This window comes from Chrysemys picta, chromosome 1 (assembly GCF_011386835.1).
Source record: "Chrysemys picta bellii isolate R12L10 chromosome 1, ASM1138683v2, whole genome shotgun sequence".
NCBI classification, from domain to species: Eukaryota; Metazoa; Chordata; order Testudines; family Emydidae; genus Chrysemys; species Chrysemys picta.
In genome coordinates this window covers 244,978,842-245,005,075 of record NC_088791.1, presented here as the reverse complement: position 1 = coordinate 245,005,075, position 26,234 = coordinate 244,978,842, and the positions used below count along the sequence as shown (strand labels likewise).

At 41.6% G+C, this 26,234-nt stretch overlaps 1 protein-coding gene across 4 annotated transcripts in view; it reads right to left on the bottom strand.

Annotated features, from left to right (window-relative positions):
• The window catches only part of GRTP1 (growth hormone regulated TBC protein 1), a 68,400-nt gene extending 51,899 nt beyond the window's left edge, over positions 1-16,501 (bottom strand). For 3 of the 4 annotated variants that reach the window (XR_010600443.1, XM_065591871.1, XM_005307618.4), the window contains exons 1-4: positions 15,877-16,068; positions 13,122-13,273; positions 7,835-7,993; positions 3,078-3,202 (exon numbers count right to left, since the gene is read on the bottom strand). Coding sequence is in view for 3 of the 4 variants with exons in the window: in XM_065591871.1 (XP_065447943.1) it covers positions 3,078-3,202; positions 7,835-7,993; positions 13,122-13,273; positions 15,877-15,926 (486 nt within the window). In the remaining variant the exon portion in view is untranslated. Of the gene's footprint in view, positions 1-3,077; positions 3,203-7,834; positions 7,994-13,121; positions 13,274-15,876; positions 16,069-16,345 lie in introns of those variants that run through there. The other variant, XM_065591874.1, reaches the window with a different exon arrangement.
• Between the last annotated feature and the right edge of the window lie 9,733 nt (positions 16,502-26,234).

Sequence of the window (26,234 nt, the reverse complement as noted above, 5' to 3'; positions counted from 1 at the left end):
CCTATTCAGGAATAGCATGTGTTTAAAATTAAGCATATGCTTAAGTAATTTCCTTAGAGACTATCTCTAAGGCCTGGTCTACACTGGGGGTGGGGGGAGTGTTAATCTAAGATATGCAACTTCAGCTACGAGAATAGCGTAGCTGAAGTCGACGTATCTTAGATCGACTTAGAATCACTTACTTCGCATCCTCGCGGCGCAGGATCAACGGCCGCCGCTCCCCCGTCGACTCCACTTCCGCCTCTCGCCGTGGTGGCGTTCCGGAGTCGACGGCAGAGCGATCGGGGATCGATTTATCGCGTCTACACTAAACGCAATAAATAAATCCCCTATAGATCGATCACTACCCACCGATCCGGCGGGTAGTGTAGATGTACCCTAAGTAATCCATAATATTAGTTTAGTCAACCAGTTAGTTTTAGCAACATTATTAGGATGATTTACATTTATAGCATTTTATGCTCTTTTGGCTTTTAGAGTGAGAGGATTTTTTAAAAAGTATATTTATTGCAATATAAACAAGATGGCATCTAAAACAGTACATAGTGCACCAGCATGAGCACACACAATTCCCAACAATTTTTTCAAAAGCCAATGTAAAATTGTCTTTAAATATTTACAGGCTGTGGAGGCTCGTGTCAGTTACACTTGTTTAGTGCTAATCTTAGAAATCCTTTCCAGTTTTATCCTTTTCTTTTGTCTTCTCCCGGACCTCTTTCCCCCAAGCTCTCCACTCCAGGGTTGTCTATGGGGACAGGCAGTAACATTGTCTCACTGTACCCAATAAGCAATGCCAGCTACAGCTCAAGCAAGAAGAGCACTGCGAAAACTGAAACGCTCAAAGGATTTTGGAAACCAGAAGTTCTTGTCTTGACTGAAATCCAATTTCTTGGATTCAAGTGGCTTTGCTCACTTGTCTTTTGATATACAATGCCAAAACAGCCTCTACACATTTGAATTTTAAAATATTCACTCTGTTCTAGACATTTATTTTCAATCCTTAAACCTCTATATTAGTTGTTGAACTTTTACAAATTGCTGAAGTTGCCTGGATCTGTGTTGCATCTCGGGTGCTTGGCCTTCTGCCTGTGAAGACAGCTATTCAGTTCCCATGCTGCCAGATAGTTTGATAATTGCATCCATGGTGATAAGAGACTATTTGGCACTTAACATAGCAGGCACAAAAGCCTGCTCTTTAGAAAATATTCACAAAGCAAAGAATTTCACTAGCTGTTCACACATTGGTAAGAATTCCATAGGACTACGGTACAGAATGGCAATTCGAAACTTGACTAACTCCCTGGTTGGGAACTTTTCAGTGGTGACTCGCCAGAGAAATGTTTTGATAATGCTAGTGTGGTGTGGAGGATCTACAGTTAGTATATAGTGCAAGCCAGGAAGAAATACACAAAGAATTGGGGGTGGGTGGGAGGGTTCACTTTAATTGTCTACTGTTTCAGAGGACTCCTGGCCCCATTATATGGTACACATCACCATTTATCTTGATGAAGTTTGCTGCTTCACTAGGACAATAGCCAGTTTTCTAAGAAATACACTGATTTATCACAAGTACAGGAGGGGAGGCTCCAGCCCTTGGTTTATGTAGTTACACCCTTGATGGATAACCCACCTTTTGAGGGAACAATGGGGGGGAAAGTCCCTTGGTCTCTTTTTAATGAGACTTAAATGGGTGTTTCTGTGCAGACTTAACAAGGTTTTAATGTAAAGTAATATGTATCTCTTCATATATCTGTCTTGCTTTATTTAGAGGCCTGATTCTGCAAATACAGGGATCAGAGATTGACCCTTTTTTCTCAAAAGAATATAGTTTTAAAAGCTTTGTTCTCTTAGGATGAAATATTATATATGGAAAAAAAACACAAGGAACTTTTACTGCCACATTTCAAATTACCATTATTAACCTCAGTACTGCAATATGTCAGGGCCAAACAGTAAGTCAGATTTCAGAGACTTTGATAATGATTCTTAAACCTAGATCGATCTCCTTCTATACTAAATTAAATGAGCAGCAATTCAATAAATGTAATTTATACTCTTTAATAAAGGCTTGCTATTTTTATTTTATTATAATCAGTTTTCTTGACTGGTACAAGACACCTGTAAGTACATATAACTGCAATGCAATAGGGAAGGAGAAAGGGGAAACTTCAAAGTTGAACTGAACAGAAGACACAGCTTTTGATTGTGCCAGTTACTGTTCCTTTATGACATGCAAAGATAGCCACAAAGTTATTTCTATTTTAAAAAGTTTTCTGCTTGTTTTTTTACCTTAGAAACATCATGAATTAATTATTTTCCTTCCTTGTATCTTCCACAGGAACCTGTAAAGGACTAGGGAACTGGAGCAGGAGCATTCTCAGTCCTCTAAGAGTTATGAGTTTGAATTTTACACAAAAAAATTTTCCTCCTACACGTTTGTCAGGAGTTTGAGTTAAACAGATGTTACAACCAAATCCACGAAAACTAGATTTAGACCATTTGTTAATGTCATATGACCACTAGTTCTCCTCTACCCAAAAAAGTTCTCCAGAAAGACAATGGAAATCAAGACCTGATAATTCTCCTGTAAATGCAAAGGAACGATTTACAAATAAATAAATAAATAAAATAAAGTTTTTCATGCCTTTCTAGAGGCCAATTTGAGAGGCCAATTAATTAATTAATTTTCTCTTAATTCATTGGCCTCTCAGAGTTGGTAAGACAACTCCCACCTGTTTATGATCTCTGTATGTGTGTATATATATCTCCTCAATATATGTTCCATTCTATATGCATCCGAAGAAGTGGGCTGTAGTCCACGAAAGCTTATGCTCTAATAAATTTGTTAGTCTCTAAGGTGCCACAAGTACTCCTGTTCTTCTTTTTGCGGAAACAGACTAACACGGCTGCTACTCTGAAACCTGTCATTGGAAAGATGCTATGAGCAACTGTTTATATGACTATGTTTAGCCTTCCCCACAACCTTGCCTATCGCCCAAAAATGTACTTTAAAATTAGCAACAATGATATTGTGAATGTCTTGGAATATCTTTTTAAATATCTAAGAAGGTACATACCTGGCAGTATCCCACTGTTTTATTATGGTGCCCATACGCTACTAATACATTGTAGAGTGTCTGCTGTAAACAGGGATCAGCAGTTTTGCGGAATTGTACATTATCTGGAAATGTTCTGTTCATGTCTAGAAAAAAAGAAATGAAAGGACCAAATTTAAGCCATGTTGCCATGCTCCTTAATAAATCTTAGACTTGTAAGATGTACAACTGAAATCTGACCATGGGCTCAGAAAAAAGGAGTCTGGTAGAGGAAGTTAGCAAGAAACGACCTCAACCCCCTATTTTAGTTCATTAGCCTACATTCAAAAGAGATCCATTCCTAGAAAGAATGACCTCTCTGAGCTAGGGGTGACTTACAGTCTCAAGCAGGATTCAAGGCAGAGACTGATTTATGGGCAAATCCCAGGAATTGATTACATTTCACGTAACCCGCTTCAGCAATTTAAACTAACACACCATGTACCGAATTTATCTAGTGCAGTGCTAAGGTATTAGCTGCAGCGCTGGGAAGGGATAGTCTCACAACAGATCGGTTTAGTTTTCAATGAATCAGAGTTGTCCTTTGCTGAACTTATCTATGTGGATTAGCCCTAAACAGTTCATTTTTAAAAGATTCTATTCTCATAACTGTTTGACTGTTATGTTTGACTCTAGCCTAAAATACATACATATATACATACATATATACATATACACACACACAATTACACATTGTCACATCCTGGGAAAAAAAATCTGCTTCTTTACTCATGCAAGGTCATACAGAAGGAGATTTTTCAAAGAAAGCAGAGATGCCTATCCATGTATTTCAAGTTTAGTCTTTACATCTGATCTGTGATTAAACAATTTCAAAGCAGTAATTCTTTAAAGAGCCACTGTCAGGTCAAATTTGGTCCAAAATTTAATTCTATGAAAATATGCTCAGACTTTAAAGGAAATAAAAATCTCCTTTTTTTTATTTTAATTCTAATGGAAAAACCTAAACCTGTTTTCTGCAATGTTTGCTATACACATTAAACAATAGACCACTTCACTTTAGTATTTAATCCACTTCTAGACACTTTCATTGTTTTAACAGAGAGAAAAGCAGGACAATAACAAGCAGCACGAATAGTGAAAAATAAATTTAACTTTTCAGGGCTAATTAAGCAAATAAGGCAGTTTGTATACATTAAATGAATATATAATTACACATGCAAACTCATGGGTGTATGAGCACATGCATCTATGTGTAATCGCACATATTATACACACACACACACACACACACACGTGTCATCAACTTGTTGCAGGATCTTTATTGCTCTCTGGAACACAGTGCACATTCATCCATACAGATTTTTAAACTGATTCTGTCCCTTTACTCAAGTTAATCATCACCTACTTAGCTTTAAGGACCCACAACCTGAATTTGCAAAAAAAAGTCTCACACTTTCTGAAAAATCAGGCCACTTTAAGAGGTCTCAAGTTGAACAACTAAAAATCACTACTCGCTTTTGGAAAATAGAGGCCACTATGCAAAAACTGGTCAATATTCTGGCAGCTGGATTTAATTTAAAATGACAACAAAAGCAACTTCACTTTTATGGTGGTCAATACCCAAGGCCACACTAAATTATTTAAACATAACCAAAATGTTTGAACAAGCAAGTCTAACTATAGCATCCCACACAGATATGCCTGACCTCTGTACATCCTAGGAGATATTTTATCTTAGTGCTTTTCCTTCTTAAAGGAAACAGTTTGTTATGACTGGCTTCCATGACAAAAAGCTTAAAACTGGGAGAATCTATGAGAAGAAAACCCATAAAAATCATGGTTTGTGCCAGGGAATTCACAGCCAAGATAAATTCATTGGCCTAATCACCACTTCTTCCTTTTAAAATCAATAAATCAGTTATGGAGTCATAGGACAGGGAAATACTGTAATTCACTCCCATGCAAATTTAAAAATCAAGGAGACCAATAACCCTAACAAGCTTGTGTGACAGTCTGATAGTTATAGGCTACAGAAAACTTGTTTTGTTTCTGTTGGTAGAAATTGTGTGGTATCTGCATAATCAGAACACTTTTTTTTTTTAAATCTTTCTTACAGTAAAGTTACAATAAAATGTTCACACACTACACTGCACATTACTGATTACTTATTTGGGATCAGGTTAATATACAAAGAACCAGGCTAAAGACTCTGGCTTGCTGGCTGCGGAGCCCTTTTCCTCTGAGTATGCTAAAAAGAGTGACCAAATTTCTAAATACCTATCCTCTTGTGAACGTACTTGATGTGAAAGCTTTTCCACCACAAAAACAATCCATATTTTACAAAACCACACACATTTTTCCAATAAAGTGGGATATAAAATGTTATTACTAACAATACAAAAAGGGAATTTGTTGTTCTGTTTAAAATGTTGATCCTTTACTGGAGCATTAAGTAAGCAGGTCAGGGGATCTCTAGGATGCTGGCTTTTTATCATGTAATCAGAATAAGTTTATTAAAGTATACTTTGGAAATTGCTGGAGAGATTAGAGCTGACATATGCCGACATGCGCTGCCCCCGCAGCTCCCATTGGCCACGGCTCCCGGCCAATGAGAGCTGCGGAGGCGGCACTCGGGGCGGGGGCAGTGCGCAGAGCTTCCCTGATCGCACCTGTGCCTAAGACCCAGAGGGACATGCCAGTCCCATCCAGGAGCTGCACGGAGCCAGGGCAGTCAGGGGCCTGCCTTAGCTCCGCTGCACTGCTGACGGACTTTTAATGGCCCAGTTAGAGGTGCTGACCGGGGCTGCCAGGGTCTCTTTTTGACCCGGCATTCTGCTCGAAAACTGGATGCCTGGCAATCTTATTTGTAGGTTGTCTACCAGAACTGTAGACTCTTCATGAGCAGAAAGTGTCTTTTAACATGTCCATAATATTTAGTATGCTGCATGTGCATTATTTCTGCATTTACAGAAATAATAAAATATACTGTTGTATTTCTTCCTCCAATGCAGTACTGCCAACCACAAGCATTCAAAAATCATGAGTCAGGCCCTCAAAATCATGAGTTTTTAAACATAATAAGTTTGGAGTTCTTTCTACTTGTCTTTGAACCTTTAGGTCCTAATTTTGTTGCCATCGTCAAGTTGTGGTAATGATTAAAATGAGATTCTCAGATTAATTTTCCTTGCTTTGATGGTGCTAATAGAAGTATCTTAGGTAAAACTATTACCTTAGAGCTAAAACTACAGCACTTTATGGAGCATGACTGCCAGAAGATTTTGAGAGAATCATACGAATTACAGATTTGTGAAGCGAATACTAACAAGATTACATATTTTTCTTTACTTTACCTTTTAAATCTATCGCAGCATTAGAAATATTTAATATAAAGCAGGAATGCGCTGAATATTAAAATTAAACTGACAAGTTGCACTAAAATGGCATTCAGATGAAGCCAAATATCTGAATAGTGGACAGGAACACAGTTTCATGAAATTTAAAAATTGCGTAAATCTTAATTTTTTTTATTTTTTTCCTACGCTCTCACATATGCTCATGTTATTCTTTCACCTCTAACAATATTGTTTTCTATTTCTTATACATCTACACAGAGATAAAAGACCATGGCATGGCTGTCACTGGGCTGGGTCAATTGACTTGGGTTTGGGCTCTGGTGCTAAATATTGTTGTACAGATGGTTGGCCTCAGGCTGGAGCCCAAGTTCTGGAACACTCCACCCTCACCATCTCTCTTCCTCTTCTCAGAGCTCAATCTGTTTTTTCAGTTCCTTATTCACTATTCATTTTAATTCCCATTATCTCCAATTCTCCCCGTTTGTCTTTTCCTCCCTCCTTATTTCTTCCTATAACTCACTTGTGTTCCCTTTCCCCCTCATCCCAACACAGTGCTTTGTTTCACAGACTGACTTAGCCAAACAGTCACCAGCTGCGCTGGTGAGGTCCCTGGTTTTACTGCCTAGCATTGCAGAGGGATTGCTCTCATTGCCTTCGCTCTCTAGAGGCCACTGGTCAGGCTGACCTTGGACAATCATCTTAGTTGCTCCCTCTACACACCCCTAAACTGCAGCTCACAGTTCAGCATGGGAATACTGAAGCTTGATGATTTCTGGTCTGGACATTCTTTCTGCAGGAGTCTGAAAATGCATGTTCCAAAATGCCTTACTCAGGTATGTAAGGCAAAACTCCCACAAGCTGCTGCTGCTATTTTGTTTTAAAATTGAAAGCTGGCCAAATAACTTTTTTTCCAAGGACAAAGTTGCTACAAAGTTAAGTCAATTACCCATTTCTAAGATAAAATTTGGTACAACCCTAACTTAAAGCACCTGATACTTTCAATAGTCATGAAAAAGAAAAAGAATGCCTGCTGGATCTGTCATCCTAATGAAACAACTTTAGAGCTGTGCAGACACCGAGGACAGCAGTGCACAATGAAACAATCACAGAACTGTGCCAATTTGTGTGTCAGCTTCTTTAGAAAAATGTCATTATTACAGTTGGATCAGTCTGAATATCAAGTAACCGCAATCTACTTACCACCACCACCCGGCCATTCATTTTAAGTTTGGAAGGAGCATTGTTGAGTCTCAAGAGAGTGGTGTTATTACAGAGTTTGTGGCTATTCTAGTTTTCACATTAATCATTATTAAACCACTACTAAGCATTTACAGAAATACAGCTTTACTGCCACACACAATTTAATGTCACTCTTACTTAACAATACATAGTTATTGACTATATGTAGAAACATTAGGACATAACCTGTCTTGATTGCTTCCACCAGCGTGTCACTTTTCTCTCCCTCAAGTAGTTTATTATAGTATCCAGGGTTTTGTTCCATGTTGGCCTGCGCTCCACTTACAATCATCCAGATCAGCGCACGATGCTCATTGGGAATGCCTTTTCTGATATATCTCTTCACTGCAATGCAACAAACAAAAAGTTATTTTCTTCTGGAAACAAACAGGAAGTTGAGAGGTTCTAGGAGAACTCTTGACAAGCATTCATTGATTACAATGCTTCCTCCCTCCCTCCTCCACGTAAGAGGCCAAAAGTGAAGACAAACATTTACTTATTGAGTATGCAGCAAATTTCAGTGGCCAGAATATACTGTACTATACTCAGTGTCAAAATACAGCCACAAACACACACAAAACCCCAATCTCCCCGCCCACAAAACACACAATTAAGCAGGTGGTTTCCAGTGACTCCACAAATTCATCATAAAGCTGTCCTTTTCCACAGACTTAATGTATACATACTACAGGGAGAGTGAATTATGATCAGCTGAACACTATCCAATACATTAGAGTTTTAATTTCCCCCCCTCCCTTTTCATTGTGATGTTCTCTTGGATGGAGATTTGAAAATAAATGGTTTTTCCATTGATTTTTTTCTTTTTTCATTTGTCAAATATTGATTTTTCTTCTTTCCTTGTATTTCTAACAGGAGGTTGACATTGTGGTTTTTTGTTTGCTTGATTATGAATCAGTATCACTAAGGTGGTTAGCATGAATCTGGGATTAGGGTTTGGCAGTTCACTAGTGCGGCTGCAAAGCCCAGTAATAGAAACACTAGACCCTGCAAGTGCATATTTAGTCACTCAGGGCTAGTGGCTACTGTCTGAATGACCCTGTTGGAGAGCCAGGAGGAATGAGAGAGAAAGAATGGATTTTTTCACATGATAGCTGGAGAGGCTTTTGTTTTTATAAATCCAGACCAATTCCCCGCCACACACACACTCCAACCTCAGATTCTTACCACGTTAATGGGCATCAAATTATAGGTCTAAACTACATGCCAGTATCCTTTTAATATCTCTTCACCATGTCCTCTCTTATTAACACACACCTAAGCATGAGCAACAAGGATACAAGCTTACAGGAAGATTCAATAACACAGGAATAGCTAAAGTAATTGCCTCCTAGGAAAGGTATCTGAATACTCACAAACACCTGCTGCTCAGAAGTGGTATTCCTAAAATACCAGCCACGTCATTTAAAAGCCACTGTGAATCATGAAGCTCAAGAAATACTGTAGATATGTACTGCACTACCTAATTTCAAGTGATTAGCCCTGCCTGAGCCAAGAGGTATGTATATGTGAAAGAATCTATGCATGCCCCTAAAAGTGTACTCACTTGTTAGGTTGAGGATTATTTGGTTTTATCATAATGAATATTATGCCTTTTTCTTAAAAGGATTATTCCAAAAATGTACTCCCCCTTGTAACTGGTCTGCTCCTGGCATAACTATTTACTCTGAAAGCCTAGCCAGCATCAAACATAAATCTAAATCAAATGCAGGAAGCAGGGACAAGCCTTTGACTTTGGTATCCAGTACAAGGGGACAGCAGCCCTGCAGCTTAACATACTCTCATTACTCCTCAGTGTCACTGTCCTCATGACAACAAATGTCCTTAGGCTTTCAATGAGAAAGCCCAAGTATAAGGGATATACTGTTGACCACATACCCCCAAACTCAGTTACAAACAAGGCAAGTTCTTCTGCAAATATTAGCACTACACATCAGAGCCTTTTTACAGTGCTGCCTCCCTCATGTCATTATAATGCCTAACATAGTGGATTTTAAAATAAAGCAAGAACTGCCCACCATCATCCAAGAGAAACCCAGCCTACAGAGGTGATACAGGAGCTCTAAAAAGAAAGGTTAGTTATAATTTTCCAAAGTATAGTTTTGTTTTCTATAGTTGATAGCCTGCCTCCCAGTCACTTTCCTAAGAAAAACACAAGAACATTTCATAGAGTGGAATATCCTCCAATTACAATACTTGTAATGCTCCTTAAAAGAAGTTACATCTTGCATGATTCTTCCTCCCTCACCGGGCTCAGACTGCAAACTAATCCAAAGGTCCTGATCCCACAAAAGACTCCAGAAGAGCAAGCCCCTGAATCCATGCAATGCTCCATGGACTATCAAGGTTGATGGCACATTTGGTGTCATTTGCATGAACAGCAGTACATATAATCTCAGTTTAAACTGAGCCTGCCCACTTGTATAATAAATGAAAAAACCTTTAAACAAGGTATGTTGTCTGTATAACACTAGTGAAAAGATGCTGCCAACCTGAAATCTAGTCCATTTGTAATTTGGAATGTACAGCTGTATTTGGTTTAATAGGATTTTGAAAATTACTCTAGTTCACTTCTAAAATTATTAGAAGAAAAATTGAAACCATGTCCAAATACTTCACATCTGAGCATGCCATATCCAGTCTGGACAACAAGCTACAAAGTGGAAACACACAGGAGAAGCCTGTGCATTCATTCAGCCTTTGATATGACATTTCTGACAGATTACAAATTATAGAATCTGGTTTCACAAATATTCTGTATGTCCACAAACTGCAGACCCTTTTCCAACCCACAGCAGCTTAGTGCATTCGCATCAGAAGGCTGATAAGGTTTACTTTCTGCTACAAGTTGTTTCCAGCAGCAAGTAGGTTACTTGAATTTCTTACACAGGCACACTGTAGGTGGGAATTAAAGTAACTTTCAGTGGTCATGTAAGGCTCTCGTATTGCACCTCTGGTGCTTGTTGACCAGCTGTAAATGAATCAAAGCAGCAAGCTGACTTGCGACACTGTAAAGAAAGCACAGATTGCAACAGAACAGCTGGGGGGCAGGGGAGAAGAAGGGAGGAAGGAGAAAACTTGTCAGGTAATGGGAGTGTGAGTGAGAGAGAAAAAAGAGGAGCAAGAAGAAGAACCAAGGCTGGGGAAATGAAAGACAGCAGGACTGAAATAGCTAGGACAAGGTGAGGAACAAGGTAGAGGGATAGCAAATACTGGATGAAAAAAAGAGCAAATGGAATGATGATCAAAATTCATATGACCCATCTTTCTGGAACTCTGTGATCAAGGATAACAGGATATACAGTATAACAGTTGTTAAAGCACCCTAATTAGTTTTCTTTCAAGCAGAACAGAACTATGAATGTACACATGCCATGTCAGACACAAGGCATCTGCATGCAACAAATCAGCACATAAATATGCTGTATTTCCAAATTAATGAATTAGCATTACATCCCTTCTTCTTGTCAGTATGATAGGAATTAGGAGCCTGGGGGACATATGGGCCTGACGACATATGGGCGTGGAACTGCCGAGATATCATACATTAAATGGTCCTTTGAGGTCCAGTAGAACTACACTACACATTCTGAAAGGGTCTCAGATCTTCCCTGGGGAAGTAGAAAATTAGGGTGTGGGTTTTGGAGGTTCTCAGAGGAACTGTATGGAAGAACTGTAAGTTAAATACTCCTCACTCTGTTTTGCATTATGATCAGTTTGCCTTTGGAATAGACATTACAGGATCAGCAAATTCAGACTCCTAAAGCATCAGAGCAATGAAACCAAAAGGTGGGGGTCGGGAAGATGAAGGGTTCCGAGGATTAACAGACTGACATGCCACTGTTCCAATGGATGAATGATCCTGAAGGATAAGAATGTCCTCACAAACTGGCAACTATCCATATATGTTTGTGTCCAGTATGGGAATATACCACAGACATGGTGGGTCCTAGTACCAGTACCCTGGGGCAAGTGTTTAAATCAACACTTTTACAGAATAAAAGTAATCTGCCACTTTCCTCCTCCAGCGTTTCCAGCTTTAGCAATTTTGGGGTGTCACTGCACAATGGAGCATGGAAGATTTGTCATTATAATGTGCGTTTACAGTAACTCCAAACAGACTGCCTCAGCTCTGCTGTATTCCTTTATATTGATCATATTCTTTCTAAAGGTGTGTAAGAAAGTATACTGTAAGCAATTCTGATTATCTTTAGTAAAAAGTTAGTAACTGAAAAATTGATGCAACAGCCATCCAGGATCTCTCTATTGCCATCATGCTTCACGCCCTTCATCCACACATCAGATGTAATGGAACCCCTAATTCCAGAAACAATGGCAGAGATTTTACAAGTATGATGTAATGCTAACACTGTAGTAAGAGCTATTACTTTTGTTGCTGCATTAACTCCCCCCCCCCAAAACAAGTAGTAAGCGAAGCTTAGTGCTGAAGCACACCTCTGAGGTTTTAGGTGCAATTCAAGGGCTTGTCTACCCAGGGACACTCAGGAAAATTAGTCCAAATTAACTTTTTAAGTGGATTAGTTGAATTAAACTAAACCATATTAAGGCTACTTTAATGTTTGTGCTGGGCACCATTGTGAGAATTCCAAATAGGATCCCCAGAAAGGACATATTGGACACATCATTAAGTGCAAAGGGAAAAATTAAGAAGCTTACACAGAAAAATTTCACTCCCACAAGGAAAGGAAGAGAACTTGCAGCCTCACATGATTCCTTGCCCACAATACCTCCCTTTAATTACATTTCCCCCCTCCAGTTTCACACCCTAGACTTCCATACACTGGGCTATTGTAAGAGGTTTTCCTGCTTTTTTGAACTGGCAATTAAGAGTTCTGTTAACATCTTCTCAAATATTTGCACCTAGTTCTTCTGTTAATTTTACTTTCTCTGTTTTTAAATTTTGATGATTAAGTCTTAGCACATAATAGTGCTTTTTAGCCGTAAGACAACCCCCTTTTCACAGATGGCGGAAAAGGAGGCACTGAAAACTAAAGAAACTTGCAAAATGTCAGAGAACGAATCAATGGCTTGCCAAACCTGGGAGAAGAACTCAGATCTCCAGTTCCTTATACTTTCTGCTGCACCATGCAACTATCCTTTAATGAGGTCGCTTGAATACACAAATATGTAAGCAAATAGTAACAAAAAATCTGGTCTCTCACAGGTAGAATCCTTCTTGATTATAGATATAGTGACTAAAATATTATGATACACATCAAATAGGATTACTCCCTTGTGAGCTTTAAATCAAATTGATTATCCCTAGCACAACAGCACATTTGTTTGCGTATTATTACTGAATTCAGTCTGTTATTACTTAGAGCAGAAAAGACATTTAGTATTGTGTTCTCAAGTGCAAGCCAATTTAAATTTAAGTTCTATTCTCGACACTGATTTACATTCAGGTCCAATAAGATACAAACATATAACTTACCTTTTAAGCTTTTCCCTATCCCATTATTCCCCTTTAGAAGCTTTGACCATTTTATTGCTCTTCTAGTGAGTATCACCAGATATCTAGAAAAGAATTCTTCATACGACACATAATCAAAGTCTTCTGGCCTTTCAAATCCATATGGATCAACCCTACAATATAAAAAGTTATTGTACACAAAATTTCTCCACATGCAGATTTAAAAAGTATGCTTTAGTAAACTAAATTCTGGTGGCATTTCTGAAAAACAGTTATGGAAAAACAAAACAATGAACTGGAATGTATGTAATTTATGGTCAATGCCAGACTTCATTGCTTTTGGCAATAGAGAGATTCAGAGCCGAAGATCTATTTTGTAGACAATTGGCTTAAACTGTGACTAATTGGGGAGAGGTTTTCATAATACAGAAAAAATAGGCAATAACAAATGCAAAGAATATAGATTGCAAAGGTAAGAGTCTATGGTTCAAAGATGCAAAAAATTAGTTTTTCCACTAGTTCTATGCTAGTAATAACTGATTCAGTTACAAAGATGACCTTTAAAATGTGCTATGTTTTGTAACTTTTTGGCAATAACCTATTTTAAAAAAAAACATTCTGAAAAGTGACTACATAGTAATGGCCTCCATTTCCCCCTTCACCAGATCTACTCCATGTATGTGTGTGGCATCAGGTGTACTTATTTACAATAATTAGGGTTTTTTGTTTTTACAATTTTTTATTCCCATTAGCAATGAAGAACCAACACTGGCTATTGAAAAGTGAATTGGATATTATTTTGGCTCATATGTCAACTGAAGTAGTAATAGATCCCACCTGTGCAAAATACTTTGTGTGGAAGGACCATTACACTTGCCCCAGTGAAGTCAATGGGTCTTTGCCTGGGCACAGGGATCCACTCATGCAGAGCGGCTTGCAAGATATCAAGGCCTAAATTCCAACTGTGAGGGCAAATTCAGCTCTCAGTTACACAAGTCCAGCCTTCAATAATGACATATGGAATTGCACGGGTGTAACCATAGGGAGAATTTGACCCATTGAATCTTTTATTGGTGGTGATACATGAGTCAGAAGAAGCACTACTGGATGTTCAGACCCACTGAGTTTACAGGGCTGGCAGTTAGAAAAAAAGTCATCTTTCATTTGTATGCTGACCAAATTTGATGTGGAATCAGAGAGACGGATACAAACATTGAACCCTATAATACAGTTTTTAAAGTCAGAGTCACTAATCATTTAATCATGGTCTTATTCGGAAATTTTTTAATTTTATTTTTCATTAATTTTATAATTAAAGAAACCTTTCACACTCATACACACAGCATTAAGACAATTTAAGAAAGCATAACACTTCAACCCACTCATGTCATGTTTAGGATTCTGATAATAAAGATAGAGAACACAGATTCATTTCATAATTCAGTCTCACTGTTGGGAAGCAGGAAGGAGACAGGTTACAAAAATTATGACAATATTCTCCTCAACAGTTAGGTAATCCCACATCTACAGGCACTGTGCCTTATCCAAAGTCCTGGGTGGTCTTCTGATTTTACAAAATTTTCTTGTTTGTTGTTTAACAGAAGCTTGTATGTATGTCAAAGCTATTAATCTATTATTTTTAAGCGATTCTTTGTTCCAGTGCATCACTAATGGTTTTTTGGAAACGGAGAGAATGACACTGACAAACTTCCCTTCGGAATGTATTCATCCTCTCTAAACCCCCACGGCATGACACACTTCTAAGCTTTGTTTGACAGTAGTTAATATTCACATTTCTATATTTACTATCTCTAACCTTTCTAGCAACAGGTATATATCATTAATACAATTATACAAAACTGTTTTACATCTATTTATGGAGAATGTCTTGAGAAACAGATATTTAATTACTCATTATTAATCTTTCCAAAGTCATACTTCCATAGACTTTGCTTTGCCCCAAACCCTTCATTATTCCATGTAAGAAATGGATAGAAAAGATACCACTTTGAAGGCCCACTACCTAGAAAAAGTCTCTCTTTCCAAGGACTGAAAGTTGGGTTTCGTGGATCCTGCTTTTTTTTTTCCTTCTTCCAACTGAAGAAATGGTTTAAATATAAAAAATAAATAAGCAAATGATTAAAAAATATTTTGAATTGCTGCACCTCCTTTCAATTTTTATGGGCATTAAAGGTTATCTACCAAGAGAAAATCTTAACAGAACATATGCCCCTGTGTAAGAGGCTTTTGAATGTTAATCTCAGTTTTGTTTTTTTGTTGGTTTTGTGGGCGGGGGACTTTAGAGTCATTTAATCCAGTGAAGCGCCAATATATTGTGATATAGCCCTCCCTAAGAGAGAAAACCTCAAAAACATGGGCTTACCCAGCACAGTGAAAATGCTATTGCTAATTATTAAGGAAAATCCCAATGGTGCTGTCTAGCTGCAGCAACGGGAATGAGGGCAATTTTGATCAATAAGTAAAATTACAGCGAAAGTGCCATTTCTTTGGGGGAAAAACACCCACCAAACGCGCCCTTCAGCACAGAGCCAGCCTTTGCCAGCGTCCTCAGCTTTAACCCAGACTACGGAGGAGTCTCCCTCCAAACAGCAGTGAGCTGGGAGCCCGCCCGCCCGCGCTCCGGCTCCCTGCCTGCAGCACACCCGGCACCTACCCAAACACACCGGGGAGCGAAGTGCAGCGCTAGGGCGGGAGCGCTTAACAAGGAAACGAACCCCCCAGAAGCGGACCCCCGCCCTAGCCCGGGCATGTGTACCTGGGAATGCCGGCCCCAGGCTCCCGCGCGCCGCCTTCGCCCTCCTCCATGGCCGGGCAGCGCTGGGGGCTGCCCCGGCAGAGACGGTTCCGCGCCGCGCTGGCCCGGCGGCGGCAGCAGCACTAGCGGAGCGTGCGGACCTGAGCGGAGTTTCTCGCCGGGCCACTCCAGCGGGAGCGAGCCGAGAGCGAGCTCTCCTCACACAGGGCAGCGGCGGCGGCGGCAACAGCGCCTCCTCCGCCGCCGCCTCCTCGGGACCGGCCCCATAAGGAGCAGAGGCTCCAAAGTTCAGCCCCTCGGCGCCCCGGGCGCTCCTTCCTCCTCCCCCGCGAGAGCTGCCGTGACACACCGGAGAGACACGCGGGGCAGCGCTTAGCCTCAGCCCGCGGGCAGCTCCCGTGCCAGAGCCGGCTCGGCGCAGTGCCAAGGCAGCTGCCCACGGCCCGCCCGCCCCCACCTGGGCTGTCACCTGAGGCGCTGCTGCCCCCGGGAGCCCAGCGCCAAGTTGCGGAGGTTGCTGCTCCGGCAGCGCAGCTCGATGCAACCCCCTCGGGGCCGGGCCGCCTCCGGGGCAGAGCCCTTGTCTCCAGTGACTCCGCCTCACCTGCCCCTCCTCCACTGCTCTTTCCCTTACTCCCGACTCTCCGAGGGGCGGGATCCCGGGCCCCGCCCGCTGACTCCTGTGCAGCCGGCCGGGAATCAGCGGGCGGGCGCTGCAGCCTTTTCCCGCCCGCACTCGGGGCCCAGCCTCCCTTAGCAGGGTCGGGCTCGCGCCCTGGCGAAGAGGGGTCGGTGCCTGGCCGGTCCCCGCGCTGCAGCGGAGCTTCTCCCTTTGCAGCTGAGCTCCTGAGACCAGCCCCGCCTCTCTCGCTGCTGCGCGGCACTTGGCCAGCCTTGCACCCACCCCCACCTATGGCCCCATGCGGATCACGGGAGTTTGGCTGCAGATCCCGGTGGGAGCGGGCAGGATGATGCTCCCAGACTCTGGCACTTCACTGGCTCAGCAGCTGCAGGCTTCACCTTCCCAGGATGGCATAAAAGGTTGTTACAAAGAGGAGGGAGAAAAACTATTCTCCTTAACCTCTAAGGATAGGACAAGAGGTACTCCTAGAGGGAATTCTGTGCCAAAAAATTAAAAATGCGGTGCACAATATTTTAAAATTCTGCAAATATTTTGTCAAAATAACACTATATAATCACTAGTTTCAATTATTTTGATAATTTATTACAAAATACCTGTCATCAGCAACCCTACCCCTAGCCCACACGCTCTCACCCCCTACTCCTGCACCACCAGCCCAGACACTCACAGACCCTACCCTCCTACAGCCCAGGGATCCAGAGGGAGAAACAGCCTGATGCTGGGTCCCAGGCTTCCATGGCATTTCTTGTGTGTCACCACCTCCCTCCTTCAGGGCATGCTAAGAACTGCAGCTACTGGGTGTTGGGATAGTGCCAAATTGGTGTGACCACACTGAATGAATGGTGTGTAACTTGACATGACTTAAACATGGCTGAATGGCTGCAGAGGATCCTGGGAGCAGGTTCCCTTTAAGCAGAAGCAAATTTAATAAAGGACTGGTAAAGTCTGCATGTACGATCAATATTGAACCTATTGGTCAACAAATATGGGCCCATGCAAAAGTAAATATAAAGTTCCAGCATGGAATACAGGTCAACCTGGTTTTAGCAACCTTACAGCAAGTACATCATGCAGAGAGCCAGAGTGAATGATTGCTGAGTGAGTAAACGTGGGGTGGGGTGATGTTCATTTGGTACCACCACCTCCAACCCCTTCTAAAACACTAAATTAGGTAAAATTAGTAACAACATGCCCACTGGGCATACTTTTAAGACATGTGACTCCTTTGAGGAAAAAGCATATAAGAATCAAGCAAAGTAAATTACTGTGGTTAGGATTCCTTAACGAATGCTTGAAGAAGCAACACTGCTAGACAGAGTAGCCAAAACTCTGCTCTGCGGGCTTGAGTAGAACTGTGAACCAGAGGGGTCTCAAGGCAACCAAGGTCTTGCCCTGAGGGAATCTGAGACAGACCAGAGGGCTGAGGAGAACAGACTTGGAGAGAAGAAGGTGTCCATAGAATTGGTAACTACCTTCTGTTTGCCAAGCAGGAACTGTGTGAGGCTAGTGCAGGGCCGGTTTGTGAAAGAGAGGCTTGCTAAGAGGAAGGTATAGCTCTTAATGTATAGTTCTTAATGTCTAACCTAGGAGTTATGTGCTTAATGTAATCCTTTACCCCTTGTGTAATTCCTTCTCAATAAACTGCTGTGTATTGAAGATAATTATTGTGGACCTTTTTCACTGGTATGACAGTAATCCACCAGGAGCCAGAAAAGATCCATTTCAGGGGTAGTAGCACCCCCTGTTTTCAACACTGGGAACCTTCCAGTTCCTTCCCTTGCCCCCAGCTTTGTCTTCTATTTGCAAGTGGTGCCAACATCTCTGCAACCTGTTTTTTGGGGAAGAGGAGGAGGAAGGAAATTATGCACACCCAACATTAATTTCTGGAAAATTCTGCATTGCGCAGTGGTGCAGGATTCCCCCAGGAATAAAGAAGCAATGGGCTTAAATTTCAGCAAGAGAGGTTTAGGTTGGACATTAGGAAAAACTTCCTAATTGTCAGGGTTGTTAAACACTGGAATAAATTGCCCAGGGGGGTTGTGGAATCTTCATGATTGTCTAACTTGCTTTTAAAAATCTCCAAACACCTGCCAGGGATGGTCTAGATCAGTGGTTCTCAACCAGGGGTCTGGGACCCCCTGGGGGGCCGCAAGCAGGTTTCAGGGGGGCTGACAAGCAGGGCCAGCATTAGACTCACTGAGGCCCATGATAGAAAGATGAAGCCCCACCACTTGGTACTGAAGCCCTGAGCCCTGCCACCTGGGGCTGAAGCCAAAGCTTGAGCAATGTAGCTTCTGTGGCATGAGGCCCCAGGCAACTGCCCTGCTTGCTACCTCCTAATACAGGCCCTGGCTTTTATATGCAGAAAATCAGTTATTGTGGCACAGGTGGGCCGCAGAACTTTTATAGCATGTTGGGGGGGAGGAGAGTAATCAGAAAGAAAAAGCTTGAGAACCCCTGGTCTAGATAATACTTAGTCCTTCCATGAGGGCAAGGGACTGGACTAGATGACCTCTCAAGGTCTCTTCCAGTCCTATGATTCTGTGACTGGGACTTGCGCTGAGCCCAAGTAACAAGGGTTTGTAGGGCAAAGCAGGGGAGTTCTGCAGTGGGCCTTTTCTCCTCCCACTGGAGTGGAAGACAAAACTCTCACCAGCAGGCACCTGGTCCCTTTGTGCCATTTCCCTAAGGACTTTATGTTAAACCATCCTTATTTTTACCCCCCGCCTTCTGCCCCAGTACTGCTGCTCCCTGACTATCAGTGGCCAAGTTCCCAACATGCAGGATTGGGCCCTTTAGGAGATGCGTGAGCTCAGGATCATGTCTAAGGGGCTTATGTATTTTTCCCTGGTCACAGACGGAGATGAACTCTAAGTAACAGCCTTTCACTGATGCTAAAAGCAGAAACTCCTAAGCTGCCAGGGCAGTTTTAGATACTGTGCTCCGCATGGCCCACCCACACAGAACAATTTGCAGGATTGGTTCAGAATGCAGGCAGGTTTTAAAGATAGAGCAAAAGTGTAACCTGTATGGCAGAAATATCAATTGCATTTTACAAAGTAACCAAAACAGGTCTCTGATTTTTCATTTTTTTTTTTCTTTAAAAAAAAATTGTGTAATATTAATTTGATTTTTTTTGGTTCGGTTTAAAAACATGTATTGTTATTTTTGAAAATTTCTTTAGTTTATTAGTTGCAATGAATTCTTCTCCTCTCTTAGGTCTTAATCCTACAGTAGCTGCATAAGTCTTTCCAGGATCAGGGCCTAAGTGAATTGCACAAGGCCACACAATCCTGCCCTTGGTCACACTGGGGCAAACCTCTCAGCCCACAGAGAGCCCCACTGAAGTGGCTGTGGTTCAGCAGATGTGCAGATGTCTGTGTCTGGCCATACAGAGCCATTTGCAGGATCTAACCTTCAAGCATGTGACTAGTCCCATTAACTTCAGTGTGACTAGTCATATGAGTAAGTTACAGATCAGCATAAGCGTTTGCAGGATGGGGGTCATGTTTTAAAAAGTGGCCTCAATTTTGGGAGCCCAACGTTAGATACCTAAGACATGATATTCCAAGGGGCTGAGCAACCACAACTCTTGCTTACCTCAATAGCAGTATGGATATTCACCATCTCTGAATATCAAACATAGGTACCTATTTTAGCACCCAAAAACCAAGACATCAAAATTAGCCCCCAATCCTATAAAGCCTTCTGCATGCTAAAATCAATGGGCATAAGTTTTTGCAGGATCAGGGCTAAATCCTGTGGTAGAATAGGGAATAGAAGACAGACCTACTAAATCCCATCCTCTACTTTAACTACAAGTCAGTCCTCCCATCTTTTCACTATACTTTGTCTCACAGAACTAGTATGAATAGGTGTCATTTTGACAATATTTCAGATATATTTTGAATGTTAAACACGATTCATACATCCTCTAAAATTATTTTAAAGGATATTTCTTCTGCAAGAGAAATCTCTTTGAAATACTCACAAAAAAGGGAGAGAGATTTCTAGTGCTGTCTTAAATTCTATTCAAATAGAGGGAATTTGCCTCCAAATGAGTGAGACTTGGCACCTATATTGGTTTGGAGGGTTTTTTTTTTAACTCTAAGTCTGGTAACCTTTGTTTCTGCAGCTTGTGTTTTATTTTTCCCCTGAAGAGCTGACTGGCAGTAAAAGTCAATGTTTTATTATGCTGATATGATAATATTATTAGCTTAAGTTTTTATTTACTTATTTTCTACCATCATGTAACAGACTAAAGCCAGATAAAAATAATGACAGCAGCCAATGAGTTTTCCCTGTTTCCCAAACCCCTCTGTCATTGCAAAATCTGCAGCACACTGTTTCCTTAAAGAGGCGTTTTCCTTCCTTCTGTGACCTCGAGCAAACCAAGAACACACCCACTGCAATAACCAGTCACCTGAAACATACGTCTTAAGAAACTGTATGAGAGAACAGTAGCAGTGTAATGATATTCCTGCCTGTGCATTTTTAATCAAGTCCTGACTTTCCAGCAGGCAAGCTCTTAGAAAATTACAATTACTGCCAGAGAAACATCATCTAGTGGAGTCAGCAAGCAAGTGGTTGCTGAAGAGACTGGCTGATAGGATTTCACAAAGGAGATAAACAGCTGATCCCTCCCAGCATGATCCTCAAGGAGGCTGCCTCCTACATATGATCAAAGACAACATACTACACAGAAATATGGACATGGTTCAGCTCCAAAGGCATAAAAAGAAAGGGGGAGGGAGGGAAGCAGATGGTGTTATTCCTCTTAACTGCTTGCCTGAAAAATATAAAGTTTGCTGCTAGCCCAGCAAAACGTCCTTGACTTCGTGAACTCTGAAAATCTAGGAAATAGCTGTAAGGTTGTGCATAAGCAGGGTGTAACTTTACTCATGTGAGAGTAGTCCCTCCCACTGAAGTGAATAGAGAAAAGTTATGCACATGCTTGAGTATTTGCAGGATTGGAGATTTGCAGGCTTTGAAAGAGTTTAGGGACAAAGGGTAAAATGTTTAAAAGTGCCTAAATCCCATTTTTAGATGGCAAAGAGTATGTCTACAGTGCAGCTGCCTCCCTGCCTGGGTAGACAGACACATGCAAACTCTACTTGAAATAACATGCCAAAAATAGCAGTGTGGACTTTGTAGCACAGGCTAGCCACCTGAGTGTGGACCCAGGGTCTCGGGCAGGCTTGTACTCAGGTGGCTAGCCTGTGACATCACCTGTGCTGCAATGTCCAAACTGCTATTTTTAGCATGCTAACTTGAGCAGAGCTAGCATGTGTCTGTGTACCCGTGCTGGGAGGCTTGCTTCCAGCTGCTATGTAGATACACTGTTGGGCATTTAATAGCATAAAGATTGAGACTCCGAAAGAACAGATTTTCAAAAGGTATTTAAGCACCTTAAAACATAGATTGAAAATCCCATTAACTGCCTATCATCAGTTTTACTTTCTTGTTTGTGCATACAAGTAGAATGTTGTCATAATTTGGTTCACAGTAAGGAAGTGTTAAATCCAAAACCTGTTTTCCTTGAAGTTTAAAAAAAAAAAAAAAAAAAAAGGTTTTCTATTAGGTTTGAATACACCCTCCCGCATACTGTTTTTATTAAAGACACAGAGCATTTTTCCCAACATTTATGTATTCATTTATAGGTATTTCTATAGAATTCACCATAAGCTATTGGAGCACCTCACACAGATTAAAAAAAAAAATTTATCCTCGCAACATGTCCTTTGAAGTAGGGAAGTATTATTATCCCCATTTTATAGGTGGGGAAACTGAGAAAAAGACCATAGCCCTAATCATGTGAACTACTCAGATGCTAAAATTAAGCACATATGTTTGCAAGAATAGAATCACAGAAATGTTGGGGTATAAAGGACTTTGAGAGATCATCTAGTCCCGTCCCCTGCACTGAGGCAGGACAAGTAAATCTAAACCATTCCTGAAAGCTATTTGTCTAACTGTTCTTAAAAACCTCCAATGATGGTGATTCCATGGTCTCCCTTGGAAACCTATTCCAGAGTTTAACTAACTCTATAGTTGGAAATTTTTTCCTAATATCTAACCTAAATCTTCCTTGCTGCAGATTAAGCCCCTGCACCCACAAGCAGCCAAGCTCCCCGCCGTGCCCCCCACCTCACCTCCACCACTTCCTCCCCTGCCCCCTCGCCTCCTCCCTGAGCATGCCATGTCAGGGCCGCCCAGAGGATTCAGGGGGCCTGGGGCAAAACAATTTCGGGGGCCCCTTCCATAAAAAAAAGTTGCAATACTATGGAATACTATATTCTCGTGGGGGGCCCTGTGGAGCCCGGGGCAAATTGCCCCACTTACCCCCCCCCCCCAGCAGTCCTGCACCATGTTTCCACTCCTCCCCCTTCCTTCCCCTCCCAGCACTTGCCTCACATGTTGGCTTATATTTAATTTGCAAATCCCTAATACTTTTCAGCAGTACTACTGCCTAGCCAATTATTCCCCATTTTATAGTTGTGCATTTGAGTTTTTTTTTCCTTTCTGAGTGTAGGACTTTGCACTTGCCTTTACTGAATTTCATCTTATTGATTTAAAAAACAATTCTCCAGCTTCTCAGGGTTCTTTTGAATTCTAACCCGGCTCTCCAGAGTTCTTGCAACGCCTCCCATCTACATATTTTGTAAGCATACTCTCCACTCCATTATCCAAATCATTAATGGAAATATTGAATAATGCTGGACCCAGGACTGACCCTTGTGGTATCCCACTAGATATGCATTCCCAGTCTGACAGTGAATCATTGATAGCTACAGCACGCTGAGTAGTCTTTCAACCAATTATGCACCCACTTTCACAAGTCAGGGCAACTGCACCTATATTCCCCCTCTGTGGCCCACCAAAGGCACCCACTCTAGGCCTCAGCCGTTGCCTTTCCTCAGCTTGTCTCCACAAACACTTTGTGGCAAGTGGGGGTGTAAATCTGTCCTGTAGTAGCTTCCCACGCACTAAGTGTCCCTGTGGTGCCTGCTGTGGGCACAAAAAGCTCCCTAGTGCACTTTAATCTACTTTCATTTCAAAGCAGGGTAGATCAAAGCACACTGGGGAATTTGTGCGGCAGCAAGGCAAAGCTAACCGCAAAAAGCCAGATTCAAGCACTTTGCTTTCCTGGGCTTTCAGACCAGCAGAGCTTTGAGCATGGAGAAAAGGCAGTGCTTTTTGGCATCAGTTTACTAACGTGTATCCCCAAAGCTTTCATGTTGTTAGTAAATATGTTTGCTAAAATTTGTCCCACTTCTTCTGCCATGTGGAGCATTTGAAACCCTAGTTTCACTTTGGGTACTGGAAGATAGGAGGACAGACTTGCTAAAACATAGAAGAGATAAATTATGAAATTAAAAATGCATGAAAAGGGAAAATATATCTTTAAACACACTGTGTGGGAACAAGTTGATGTATGAAAGACTATTAGTAACATTTTCATTATTTGTATTACCAGGACCCCATTGTGCTAGGCACTGTACAAACAGAACAAAATGATTGTCCTTGTCCCTAAGAACTTACAATTTAAGACAAGAGACAACAGATGAATACAGACAGATGGCAAAATACAAAGAAACAATGAGAATGTATTGGTCAGCATGACAGGCAGTGGTCAGAGCCAAGGGTGAAAGTGGGCAGGTACGACATACTGGTAAGAAGCCGGTACTGGCCTGTACGCAGCCGAAGTTAAAGCATGCTGCAGCCCCTTTCTCCCCCCGTCGGCAGCCCTGCCCATAGGGATCTTACCAGCAGGGCTGCTGACAGGGGGGAGAGGAGCAAAAGGGGCAGTTGCCCCAGGGCTGGCCATTTAAAAGGGCCCAGGGCTCGCGGCAGCAGCTGGAGCCCCAGGCTCTTTTAAATTGCTGCCGGAGCCCCAGGAGACATGGGCCAGGCCACATGGATGGGCTGGCTGGGGGAGGCTGACTCCCAGCCCCACCTACTTCCACCCGAGGCCCTGCCCCTTCCGCCTGAGGCCCTAACCCTCATTACGTTTTTGTTGGCATCATGGCATAAAGTTTTAAGGAGGGTTTTGAAAGAGGATAACAAGGTGGCTTTGCAGATGTTTATGGGGAGCTCATCCAAGACTGAGAAACAGCATAGGAGGAAACACAAAAGTGCTTGTTTGAGAATTTAACAAGAGGGCAATGAAGTCTAACATCACTGGCAATTTAAAGGGGAGAGTCAAAATCTTGAAAGTGAAGGAGAGATGATACATAGGCCATGAAGGGCCTTGCAAGTGAAGACAAGTAACTTATGTTTGAGAAGGTGGAACCAGTGGAGGGATGCAAAGAGGAGGGATGACATGTTGCAAAGATCATCTTCCTAGCCCACCACTTTGAACAGCAATTTGAATGGATAGGAACAGGGCAACATACTCAGAAGAATCAAACAGGCCTGTCACCAAACCAGATCCAGAGAACAGAAGAGTGTGCTGTTTGCCAGGAGCAAGGATATAAGATGTGGACTTGAAGCTGAAGAGCATCCTGATGGGAGTGGGAAAAAAGCCACTGATTGTGCTGCATGTCAGAATGAATGACACTGCTAGATTCCCATTGGAATGGACCAAGAATGACTATGCTTGACTGGGTAAGACGCTTAAGGAAGTGGAAGCTCAAAGTGATTGTCAGCAGAATACTTCCAGTCCCTAAAGAAGGAGAGCGAAAGTATGACAAGGTAATGAAGATAACTAAAGGATTGGTGCTAATGGATTGGGACCATTGAAAGGCATTAATTGAAAAAAGACTCTTCTCAACTGATGGCCTTCACTTGAGTACCTGGGGTATTAATCTTCTGCTAACAAGGCTGGCATGATTGATAAGAAGGACTGTAAAGTAGGAGATGAGGGGAGAAGGCTGGGAGAGACTCTCGAAATCTCCACTTCTGACTTCAGTACACAGGAACAGGAAAATCAGCTAAATGAAGACACAACCGAGCATAACGAGCTAGAAAACTGGGTGAGGATCAAAAGAAACAACTGAAATGCTTGTACATGAATGCAAGAAGTCTGGACAATAAAATGGAGAAACTGGAACAACTGGTGCAAGAAGCCTAACCAGATATTGTAGGGATTACAGAAACATGGTGAAATAGCACTCAGGACTGGAATACATCTTATTGAAGGATATGCTGTTTAGAAGAGATAGAAATAAAGATAAGGGAGGTGGAGTTGTGCTGTATATCAAAGAAGCAGTAAACTCTAAAGAAATATGAAGTGATAGCATGGACAAAACAAAATCTGTTTGGGTCAAAAGTCACGTTGTGGAAGCAAATTAGGTTCTGTTGGGATAGTGTTATAGGTCTTCTATAGACCCCCCCTCCAGGGTCATCCCCGGATATGGATAGTGATCTCTTTATTATTAGAGAGAAATACTTTTGGGAATTGTCATAATGGGAGACTTTAACTTCCCGGATATTGAATGAAGAATAAATGCTACTAATACTGGCAGGGCCAAATTATTCCTCTATGGGATAGATAAAAGTTTTCTTCATCAAATTGTGTCTGAACCAACAAGAGGTGATGCAGTTTTATACTTGGTTTTATTAAGTAGTGAGATCATCCTAGAAGATATAACCATAGGAAACAAACTTGAATCAAGAGATCATAAATTGATTCCATTTACATTAAATGGAAGGATAATCAAAATCCAGTCAAACTACAGTTTTTATTTCAAGAGCACAGACCTTGGGAAATTAA